The sequence below is a fragment of the Hyperolius riggenbachi genome, chromosome 9 (assembly GCF_040937935.1).
Source record: "Hyperolius riggenbachi isolate aHypRig1 chromosome 9, aHypRig1.pri, whole genome shotgun sequence".
Lineage (NCBI taxonomy): Eukaryota > Metazoa > Chordata > Amphibia > Anura > Hyperoliidae > Hyperolius > Hyperolius riggenbachi.
The window spans coordinates 163,193,429-163,206,406 of NC_090654.1; the positions used below are offsets into that span (position 1 = coordinate 163,193,429).

The 12,978-nt window shown below is 40.9% G+C and overlaps 1 protein-coding gene across 1 annotated transcript in view; it reads right to left on the bottom strand.

Annotated features, from left to right (window-relative positions):
* Nucleotides 1-9,853: 9,853 nt before the first annotated feature.
* Nucleotides 9,854-12,978, bottom strand: part of FGD3 (FYVE, RhoGEF and PH domain containing 3) — a 411,633-nt gene continuing 408,508 nt past the window's right edge. The window contains exon 19 of the mRNA XM_068253640.1: nt 9,854-10,971. Within this exon, the coding sequence (XP_068109741.1) occupies nt 10,747-10,971 (225 nt within the window). The 3' untranslated portion in view covers nt 9,854-10,746. The remainder of the gene's footprint in view (nt 10,972-12,978) is intronic.

The following is a 12,978-nucleotide window of genomic DNA, read 5'->3' on the forward strand; positions in this document are numbered from 1 at the left end:
ATATAGCACTGACATCTTTTGTAGCATTTTACAGAGTACATAGTCATGCCACTGACTGTCCTCAGTGGACAGTCATTACAATCTAATCCCACCATAATCATAGTGTAATGTTCTACCATATTATTAGAATTATGTATTTATATAGCAATTACATATTATGCAGCGCTGTACAGAATACATAGTCATGTCACTGACTGTTCTCAGAGGCGCTCACAATCTAATCCCTACCATATTCACAGTTGCTCTAAAAGATTATTTACAGCATATAATATACTAACACAATGTTTTTTTTTAGTAAAACAGCAGTCAAAGGGTTACATCACAGGGCTGACTCTTTCTTCTGCAGGAGAACCCCAAACTGCTTATAATCTTATCTTGTGTACACATTCTTTACTTATGTAAACATTCTCTGGCTGTGCAGGACTTCAGCTGATGAGTGCTGAAGTGAAAAACAGATGAGAAATAACTGCTGGCAGCATTTAAAACAGAATGACAACAGTTCTACATAAAATGCACCAGCTGCTTTCAAAGTAAATTAACTGAACTTTGGGAAGTTATATCTAAATGAATATTAATACTTGTGCACAAAATCAAATATGATAATTGTATGGGTTATAAAAAGTAGGAAAACACATTTTTGTTGAAAAGTTTTAAACTGCTTTAATGTCCTACCATATAATAATTATTATTATGTATTTATATAGCACTGACATCTTCTGCAGCACTTTACAGAGTACATAGTCATGTCACTGACTGTCCACAGAGGAGCTCAAAATCTAATCCTATCATAGTCATAGTTTAATGTCCTGCCATATGATTATTATTATGTTTTTATATAGCAATGGCATCTTCAGCAGCACTTTACAGAGTACATAGTCATGCCAATAACTGTCCTCAGAGGAGCTCACAATCTAATCCTACCATAATCATAGTCTAATATGGATATCTAATGTGTATTTATATACAGTAGAATGTATTTATATACTGTCATCTTAAGCAGCACTTTACGAGGTACATGGTCATGTTACTGACTGTCCTCGGAAGAGTTCATAAGCTAATCCTACCATAGTCATAGTCTAATGTCCTACCATATTATTATTATTATGTATTTATATGGCACGGACATCTTCCACAGCATTTTAGAGTACATAAGCATGTCACTGACTATCCTCAGAGGAGCTCACAATCTAATCCCTGCCATAGTCATAGTCTAATGTCCTATCATATTATTAGTATTATTATTATGTATTTATATCACAGTGACATCTTCTGCAGCTCTTAACAGAGTACATAGTTAAGTCACTGACTGTCCTCAGAGGAGCTCACAATGTAATTCATGTCATATTTGTGGTAACTAGGACATTACTTTATATTAAAGGAGGGGGACCCTTTGCAAAGTTTTGCTGGGCAGCAGTGTCTCTGAATTATAATGCTGCTAACTTCATGTACATTTGGCCCTGTCCATGACACATCATGACCACGCCCACCTTCCGACGCATGGCCATGCTCTTTTTTCACCACAATTATGGGATGTGTGGGCTCCAAGTTGAAATTTCTCTGGTGGGCCCCCAGGGTCCCAGTCCGACCCTGTGGACTCTTATCCATCAGGCAACTGGCAAGCAAAGGATTTATCACAAAATTACAAGGTGAAAAGTGCACTATCCAACATGGAGAAGTGATTGCAAAGGCCAGAGTGGGTAAGCACCTTTATGAACTTGACACAATTAAGCAACATGCAAATCTTTGCACACCCAGACATCATAATTGCATTCCTGTGAGGCACAGACGCCTAGGTCACAGACACCCTGAAAGCATACAGGAACTGAATAGACAAAAACTAATGATTTCACACAAACCTACAACAGAAATGGATAATGGGTCTGAGCAGATAACCAGTACAACTACAGAACAGGAAATTGTAGTAAGCAACGAATCAAACATCACAGATGTAGAAGCACACACGCCCAGAGAATGAACCAAGGCGGTCAATGAGAGAAAATAGAGTCAAACCATCTATCAAACTTTCCTACAAGGCGAATATAGCCCACAAGCATGACCAACATCCTGGGATGTCATATCATCTCCCAGCAAGGAAAGCCAACAAGTGGATAAAGGCAGCTGAAGAAGGAATTACTTCTCTGGTTAATAACCAAGCCTGGAAACTTATTCTGGGCATACACGGCTTGATTTTGCAACTCGATTCTTCCGCTTGATCGATTCTGCAGGCAATTCTCTTATCTTCCGCTTGTTTTTCTTATCTTTTTCCATTGTCCTTAATGCAGAATTGAGCGGCGAAATGATCAGGCGGGAGATCGGACTTGTCGGAAATTATCTATCTATCGAGCCATGTAAATGACTCAGAATCGAGCAGTGTTCCCATAACAGGGCAACCAACAAACAAAACAGCTATGGGCAGTAAGTGGACTTTTAAAATAAAGTACAGGTATAACACTGATAATACAGTTGAGAGATACAAAGCAAGGCTACTAGCCAAGGTATATTCTCAAAAATATGAAGAAGACTATGATGAGACATTTGCTCCAGCAGTTAAAGAGAACCAGAGATGAACGTGTCACACAAAATAAACATATCAGTTGATAGCTTGTAAAGAATAAATGCTCTACTTGATAATTTCGCCGCTCTGGTGTGCCTTTTTTTAGTGTTTTTTATCCATTATTGCTCCAGGAAAAATCAAATATGGCCGCCGGCTCATATTCCTACTGCTTCCAGGTTATGAGTTGTTCTGGATGTGCTGTCTAGGCTATATGAGACTATGCTGCTATCTAGGCTATATGAGAAAGGCTGCTGTGTGCTTTCATTTTGGTATGATGTGCAGCTGCCTGTAGGAAGTGTCTCTCATAGGAATGAAACTGCAGTCATCATCAGTATCTATGCAGACAGAGTGCACACAGATCATATTGCATATTGCTCTGAAAACTTGTCTGTTTCAGCGCTTCTCTCTCAGCAGGAGCAGCCCCTCCCATGTCATCACAGCTCTCAGTATGCAAAGCAGGAAATCTGAGCCAGGAGGTAGCAGGCTTGGGCTTGAAAAGACTACACAGATGAGTGACTCAGCTCTAATGATTCCAGGTCAAACCTAGACTGAGCCAGTCTGGGATTCTTATCACAGCTGCTAATAGGCTAATTAAGCAGATAAGAATGAAACTAAAAGCAGGGTAGGTGTTTACTGTCATGTTCCCACTGATAAATGTAATAAAATACATGAGGGTGCTTCGTCTCTGGTTCTCTTTAAGCACACCACAATTATAACATTGTTGAGATGGGGAGGGGAAGAAAAAGGAGGTCGGCACTACAGTTCACTCTGCATTGGGGGAGGGATCTTCGCAGAAACTACAGCCTCCTTCCACACAGCCAGCGTGCTCTGGCTTATTTTTATGAGTTAGTGGAGAGGAAGTGAGGAGATACACAAAGTCGGCACTGCTGGCAGTTGTGTTTCATCTTCAATAGGTGGTACACATCAATAAAGTTCATACAGAACAAAAGCTAAACACCATATTGCTGGAGGCTGTGAGCTGGCAGTGGGTGTAGGGCACAGAATAGCCTTACGGCCGTTTCGCGCTGTCAATGCGCTTCTACGGAGGCTGTACTATGTGGGTGGGCTGGCCAGGTAAAAATACCGTTCCGTGCGGCGTACTTCCGCCTTCTAGGGCCGCCTCTCACACTCCCTGGGAGCCTATCGCGTGCTGAGACGCGCAATGCGCTCCAGCGCTGGCTCAGAAGGGAAATGACACCTCTGAGTTACGGGTAGCTGTGCAGACCAAACTATATTAGATGGCTGCATTGGTCAATAACTAGACTAGGCTGCTTACTGTGAGATGCATTAAAAAAGGCAGTGAGTGCAGTGGTATAAATCTGAAAAATACATTATTTAGGTTATGATTACAAAAATGTAAATATATATATATATATATATATATATATATATATATATATATATATATATATATATATAAAAAATGGGCATAGTTAGGAGGGGAGTGTAAGATCTGTAGAAGTAATTAAAATAATTATTTTTTATATATATATTGCTCTCGGACTATTCTTCTACTAATTAAAGACACAGATGTATGAATGGATATCAATGTGTCTGTGTCTTATGCCTGGCTACAAGAAGGGAATGGGGGAGGATGAATGGGGATAGGGGAGGGGGGAATTGGGAATGGGATGGGGGGATAGGATGGGGGTGGGGGATAGGATGGGGGTGGGGGAGGGGATGGGGGGTGGGGGAAAGGAAGAGGGGGGAGGGAACGTTGATCTGAAAAGGACTGATTCAGGAGTCCTGAACTACACCAATAAGATAGTTAAGGATCTAAGAAACATGAAAGGTCTGTATAATCGTTTAGGCCTAGTGGGCCCATGGCGTCAGTCCTCAGGATAAGGAGTACTTCTTCTCTTTTGAGTTTTTTCTCTCGGTCACCTCCTCTTCTCAACGGAGAGACATGAAGGATTCCTGCAAACGTCATTACAGTAGGATCACTATTATGCGTATCTCTAATATGCTTAATCAATCATGGTGATACATGTCCCGATTTTATTGAGTTGAAGTGTTCCCTAAAGCGTCTGGTCATTGATCTCGTAGTTTCTCCCACGTAAAATCGGTTACATGGACACCATATAGCGTATACGACGTACTTCGGCTGACACGTAAAAAAAAGTGTTCGCTTTGCGTCGTAACGGTCCCAATTGGAAACTATGCCCACCGTAGGGGCACGTCTGAAAGAGAAGAGGGGGCCCTATAGTAACAGAGGGCCCCCTCTTCTCTTTCAGACGTGCCCCTACGGTGGGCTCTTTGATTAGCAGAAGTGAATTTAACACTCCACACAAGAATACTTGGTTGGAACAATTCAAACCCCCCGGAAATCACAAGTGTGGCCACTGTATTTCATGTAATCAAATGAACGTCGGGAATAGTTTCCAATTGGGACCGTTACGACGCAAAGCGAGCATTTTTTTTACGTGTCAGACGAAGTACGTTGTATACGCTATATGGTGTCCATGCAACCGATTTTACGTGGGAGAAACAAGATCAATGACCAGATGCTTTAGGGAACACTTCAACTCAATAAAATCGGGACATGGATCACCAAGATTGATTAAGCATATTAGAGATACGCATAATAGTGATCCTACTGTAATGACGTTTGCAGGAATCCTTCATGTCCCTCCGTTGAGAAGAGGAGGTGACCGAGAGAAAAAACTCAAAAGAGAAGAAGTACTCCTTATCCTGAGGACTGACGCCATGGGCCCACTAGGCCTAAACGATTATACAGACCTTTCATGTTTCTTAGATCCTTAACTATCTTATTGGTGTAGTTTAGATGAAATGCTGGGAGAGCTCCCACCTACTCCTGAATCAGTCCTTTTCAGATCAATGTTCCCTCCCCCCTCTTCCTTTTTTTCCCCTTTCCCCCCCTCCCCTCCCCCATCCCATTCCCAATTCCCCACCTTCCCTTCCCCCCTCCCCTATCCCCATTCATCCTCCCCCATTCCCTTCTTGTAGCCAGGCATAAGACACAGACACATTGATATCCATTCATACATCTGTGTCTTTAATTAGTAGAAGAATAGTCCGAGAGTAATATATATATAAAAAATAATTATTTTAATTACTTCTACAGATCTTACACTCCCCTCCTAGCTATGCCCATTTTTTATGCGCATTTTTAACACACACGATTATGACACCTAGACACTGTTTTGTCCAGGCATAGGTCATTAGTTTATCATTTGCTATATATATATACAGGGCTGTGGAGTCGGTCCAAAAATCCACCGACTCCGACTCCTCAGTTTAGGATTCCACCGACTCCGACTCCTCTAATTTGCATATTACAATTTTGTTGATTAAAAGTATGTAACATGAAATTCGTCTCTTAACTGCCAACGCTTAGGAATTTTACAAGACAACTGAAGTGAGAAGGATATGTAGACTACTATATTTATTCCCTTTAGACTAAAACTAGTCCTTGGTAAGAGTACTTGTAAAAGGTACAAACCGGAACAAAGAACATCTATCAGGCCCTAGGCAATGTAAGTGTGGGTACATGTAAGAATGATGTGCAGGTACTCTGCAGGGGAATGAGGAGATTCTTCCTCTATTACACATTCTTCATGCACAATCTGAACAAGGTTTATGGGTGACAGACAACACCTCTGTGTTCAGGCTAGGTTTCCATTTGTGCGGCGGCATGCGTCTTGCGAGACGCGATGTCGGCACAGCTGTTGCCTCTCGCAGCCGAATCCCTCTAGCCGTGCTATGCACGGCTAGCACGGCTATGGGATTCGGACAGCTACGGACGAAATTTTGCTGCAGGGCCTCAGATTTTTCCTCGGCCACGAATTCGGATGGCTCTCATAGACTTCTATAGGCTGCTGAAATCCATCCGAATTCGTGGGCGGGGAATCGGCCTGGATTCGCAGCAGTGGAAACCCGGCCTAGATGTGCACAGCATTCTCAGTGGATTCCCTGCAGCTCTGTGGGGAGTGCATATGTAGAGTATAGTACTACTGTGTAACAAAGTAAACCTGAGACAGATGAAATTAAAGTTTTATACAGACCTGGGGCTTCCTCCAGCCGCCTTCAGGATAATCAGTCCCTCGTTGTCCTCCTCCACCACCTGGATCTTCTGCTATGAGTCCAGGTACTTGAGCCAGTCGGGCGTAGTGCGCATGCACACACTCTGCCGCCAGGAGCATACTACACCTGTGCAGCACTATTGCGCAAGTGCAGAATGTTCCTGGCTGTGGGAGCGGCATGCGGCCGGACAGCGCTGACTGGCTGAATTACCAGGACTCATAGCAGAAGATCCGGGTGGTGGAGGACAGCGAGGGACTGAAGGGGGCTGGAGGAAGCCCCAGGTATGTATAAAACTTTACTTTTCATCCGTCTCAGGTACCCTTTAATTTGTAGTCACCAAACCAAATTTTAACAACATATCAAATTTGATTTCATCAGCAAAGGGAGTGCATACATTTGCATAAATCAGCATCAATGCAGAATTATTTCCATCTCATTGACCATCTCTATTAGTGACACAGCTACACATCAGGCTTTATTCTTACAGCATAGATGTTATTTAGTATATATAAGAGATTCCTGTACACATCATATATACAGTCACAATCAGATCTGTATATCTGACCTTAAAAATACGGGGACTGCTTTATTGAAGCAGCACAAGTAACTAATTTTGATTGTTTTTTTTCATTTTTGTGGACTAAGCACAGCTATTACTGTATATATACTGTATATATACATTATTTTTAATGACTATTATCTGAGAAATAGAACATTTTATCATATTTTCTATTTTAATTACAGTTACAAATTCATTAGGAGTCGGAGTCGGTGCATTTTTTCCCGACTCCGACTTCAGGCACCCAAAATTGCCCGACTCCACGACTCCGACTCCGACTCCACAGCCCTGTATATATATATATATATATATATATATAATATTTACATTTTTGTAATCATAACCTAAATGTATTTTTCAGATTTATACCACTGCACTCACTGCCTTTTTTAATGCATCTCACAGTAAGCAGCAGTCTAGTTATTGGCCACATGATGGCGCCAATATGAATACGGATAGCGTACATTGCAATGGCAATGCAGCCATTTAATATAGTTTGGTCTGCACAGCTACCCGTAACTCAGAGGTGTCATTTCCCTTCTGAGCCAGCGCTGGAGCGCATTGCGCGTCTCAGCACGCGATAGGCTCACAGGGAGTGTGAGGTGCGGCCCTAGAAGGCGGAAGTACGCCGCATGGAACAGTATTTTTACCTGGCCAGCCCACCCACATAGTACAGCCTCCATAGAAGCGCATTGACAGCGCGAAACGGCCGTAAGGCTATACTGTGCCCTACACCCACCGCCAGCTCACAGCCTCCAGCAATATGGTATGTTTAACTTTTGTTCTGTATGAACTTTATTGATGTGTACCACCTATTGAAGATTAAACACAACTGCCAGCAGTGCCGACTTTGTGCATCTCCTCACTCCCTCCTCACAATTATAACATTGCTCACTGTTGCAGCAACAAAGAAGATACACGTAAGACACTTTGCTGTCAAACAGCTTTCTTAAATGCTAATGTAATTTGAGTCCCGCAGGACTTCAGTTCCTGCTCAGGGATGTAGATAATCATCTATTGTGGCAGATGGCCACCGCTCGCTCCCACCTGGGTAGATGAATGAATGGTAACGCAGTTCCCATTCATAAATCTAAGTCCCCGTGCCAATGATCGCTGGCATCAATGAGATGCCTGGGGTCGTTGTAACAAACGCACGCATAACTTTCTGATGACGTACTGTTAGTGTGTGCAGGAAGATTATGCGTGAGGACATCTTGGGGCCAAATAGTAAAATTACATCTGCATACATTTTTTTTTTTTAATAAAATGACTTACACATCCCACACATATACTGTATATATTAAAATTATCATATAAATATTACAAACAACCTCTTACTTCCCACACTTTCCCATAGTTACCCAAATAAGTAAATGCATTAAAAAAAATGACCATTACAAAAATACATGATAATTACCTTAGAGACTGAATTTTTTACATGTATGTCAAGAGCGTATATTAATGTTATTTTTGAAATTATGTGCTTGTAATTAGTGGTGGTAGCAAAACTGAAAAAATGCACCTTAATTTCCAAATAAAATATTGGCACCATACATTGTTCTAGGGAAATATTTTAAACATTTTAATAACCGGGACAAATACAATGTGTGGGTTTTAATTATGTTCACATGTATGTTTTTAAACTTTAAATGGCGAAAACTGAGAAATTATTTTTTTTTACATTTTTTTCTTATTTTTTTCCCATTAAAATGCATTTAGAGTAAAATAATTCTTAGCAAAATGTATCAATCAAAGAAAGCCTAATTGTTGCCAAACCCGCCCCCCCCCCCCCCCCACAAAATGTAGATTGTTTCGTTGTGATAAGTAGTAATAAAATTATAGGCACATGAGTGGGAGACAGGTGATCAGAGGAAGAAGGTAGGCTGCGGCTGAGCGCTGAGAAAAAGTGAGCAGAGAACAGGAGACAAAGAGGGTAGGCAGAGAGACAGTGAGCACAGTTACAGAGGGGGTATGTATTATTATTATTTAGTATTTATATAGCGCCGACATATTACGCAGCGCTGTACAGTATATATATATATATATCTTGTCACTAACTGCCCCTCAAAGGAGCTCAAAATCTAATCCCTACCATTGCCATATGTCTATATTATGTAGTGTAAGTACTGTAGTCTAGGGCCAATTTTAGGGGGAGCCAATTAACTTATACGTATGTTTTTTGGACAGGTATTCTGTCAGGAAACCAGGGGAACAAACTGCTTAGTGAGTACATAGCAATTGCAGAGAAGAAGCAAACTGTTGGGAAGCATGTTAGCATGTCAGTACAGTCAATTACATGCCTGACTTTGCAGCAGAGAGGAGCAGTAGACACAGGGGTTACTATTGTGCATAGCTGTAAAGTTGGCTTTGCCTGGGGAAGAGGGATAATTTCTTGTAGGAATAGGATTTTTACAATTACTACTTCAAAATTAGTAGGAGCCACTCTCCGATGTAATAATAAGCAAGACCCTGCTTGTAATGCCTACCACAGCACTGTTAAACCAAGAACTGCAAAATAAATGTCTTGCCAGTGGACTGCAAGAATATAAAATAAAAAAAAACATATTTCACTCCTCTTGTAGGCAGCCACGTAAATACCAAATGATCAGATTTGGGTGAAGCTGGCTTCTAATGAACATAAAAACTAAACAATAATGCCACAATAACTCAACATCACACAAATCCTCACAAAAAGGTCTGTGTGCTAAACATTTTATTAGCTTATTTTCTTTTTAAAATGTCTCAAAATATGTATATAATATTATTTACAAATCATAAATAAAAACACAGGGTTAACAAGAAATAACAATTAAAAAAAGAAAAGTATATTCCCAACAGTGCTAAAAACTTTGTTCCATAGTCATAGACTTTATAAAATGGGTCTACAGCCATTCAAACATGCAGAAGGTGCTTCCATCTGGGGTCTCTTCACATATGGAGGATATGGGATGTTCCGGTACAAATCTTTTAATACTTCACATAAAGACGACACTTGATAAACTTTTTTTTCTCCCCACCACTATCGGTAAACAACATGCCAAATGGGTAGACACAATCCAGTTTGGACTATTCAATATGCGACAGTTACAACAAAAAGGCTGTTATGTCTGGGCATCCAGGAGGTAAGAAGTCCAGGAATTATCACTAGCCACGCACTGTACTTGATCTTTTGAGGTTCATGGCACTTATAGTCACATGACTGCTGTCATGTAATCTTAAAACTCCAAGCAATAACAAGTAATCAAGTCAATAAACTTTCCACATATATGATCTGCACTAAACAGGATTTGGATTTTTCTTATTAAATACACATATACAAAACTGGTACTGTGGACTGAAGAAAATTTGTGCTATAACTGTAGTCTGAAGACGCCGGTCAAAAGGTCAGCCTACGTCAAGGCATAGAACACAGGCAACGCATTGTACACACGTACAAATATGGCAGGTTACAGAAAATGGGGAACACCAAAGATGTTAATATGTAGACACAAGCATGTCAGGAAAGTTTCCCAACTGTCAAGGTTTAGATGATCGGGGTCTCTTTTTCCTTGAAGAAATGCCTATTAGAAAAGTTCCTGAAAGTAGCAATTTAGGCTGTCTCTAGAAGTTCTGTCTCCTCTGGCATTTCACCTCTAGATGCTTGAACTAGAAGCTCCATCCATTTTACCAGCAGTTCTTCATCTTCAACACTAAAAAACAAAGTTTGCTGAGACTGGCATAGTTTAAACACATGCTTTAAGTCTACTTTATCACTGGCACTTGGTAAGAGGACATCATATCCTGGCAAAGGTATGGCACGTGGAGGTCGAACATCCTGAAAGTAAAGGAAAACAAAACTTAGTTCACAGCATATTTGCTATTAGTACAATCAAAACGTGGCCTTGCTTTGAATATCTGAAGAAGATGGTAAATCAAATTAAAAAGGATCTATCCTCACACCTTTCCTACCAGAGTAAAACTGGGTACACACCTTCAATTACTATCACCCACAAAGATCAGGACTTGATCTCCCGGGCAATAGTTTGGGACCTGATGCTGTAAAGACACCTCACTAGCCTCTATGATAAGGGCAGAGGTAAGGGAGGAAAACAATGGAGACCTCCCAGGTGAGAGGATCTGGCAGTCTGGATCTTTTTGGTGGCCCAAAAAAAGCCGCCTTGGTCAAGAACTATCTAAGGTGTGTAGGAGGCTCGAGTAAGCATGGGTGACTGAACTGGACCCAAGTACCTCTTACTCCTGACTATGCTCAGGTATTTATCAACTAGCCAGGATGGCTTTTCTGGCTGGTGCTCTTCAGAATGACTCCAGGGACCTCTCAGGAGGAAGGGCAAGCATTTTTTGTTCAGCAATGTAGTGGAATTCCCAGAAAAATGTTGCTTTAATTTAGTAATGACACTGACATGTGGAAAATTTTATGTTTGCCCTCTAAAGTAGAACATTACCAAAAGTCATTCTAATGAAGAATCCTGCAGGAAACAGGGCGGAGGCAGACATATATGCTGACTACATAAGAGGTTATCCAACATAGTTGTGCGTTAGTACTGATCTTACTTCAATTATTCTTTCACATTACAGGATACACAGACCTTAGTCTTTGTAGCCAGATATGACCATTAAATATTGACAGTATTACCAGAAATGAAATAGGAAATAACATCTTAAACCCTGAACCACTTTAGTGCTTTATTTCATACTGCATTGAGTATTGAAATGCAGTACCTGGTGCATTTGCTTGCTCCATTTCCAAGTTGTTTAAATATGCATAACATTTGAATCATCTCAAAAGTATTGGCAATTTCACTCTTCCATTTATTGCTCTCCAATTTCAACCTTCCTTTCTTTTTTGCAGTTCCCCCCCCCCTTTTTTTTAGCAGCAACTGTCCGGTTGGATAGCCAATAACCAAGGCCACAGCCTACAGTATGTGACCTTTGCCGAAATCTGACTGGCCTAAGTGTTTGCATCACACAAGCAACAGTCATGTATCCAGTGCAGCCAAAACACCTGATCTGAATCTTCATGCAGAGTCAGTGAAGCAGAAAATATAGAAGTAGTAGTATCTGTACACTAACCAGGAAAGCAGTGTTTTTGAAAGAGGATTATGAATGGCACAGTCCATATGCCTCTCCCTTCAGGCTCTCTTTAAAGTAAAACTACTTGTGCTATATTGCAATAAAATGCAATGATCTGAAATAAAAGTGATTTGCAACATGTTGTACCAGTTCCATAAAATATCTGATATATCTGCTTGCTGTGACTAATTACCATCATAGTGAAGAAGCACTTCTACTCAATTACCGGGTTGTCACCATATTACCATGGGCAGACTGGAACAAAGAGCCCCCTCCATCCTATCACAGCAAGCCCCATGCAGTGCTGCTGTTGCATGCACATGCGGACGTGCCTCGGAATGATGGATCACCTTCATTCTTATGGATTTGTGTACATGGACAATGAAGGGGTCAGGCAGTTTTACGGGCATGGGAAATGACAGGCAGCGAAAATAACACACAGAAAGATAAAAAGCACCATAAAAAGCAGAGACAATATGACATTGAGAAGATCTGCGGGTTCAGAGCAGTCGGAAGATAAATTATTTTTACAGTCCCGGCACAGGCTTATAAATCTACATCATCCCCATCTTTCATGGTTTTTGTGATCAGACTATAATGAAAATACAAAGAATTTTAACCCGGTTGTTGCTGCACTGACTTGTGGTTCAGACTAAATCTTCTGCACTTGACAAAGTGGATATAAAAAGCTAACATATGATTTTGCAGAGAAACTTCCATTCCTCTTTTACAAACCCTATAATTTTCACCA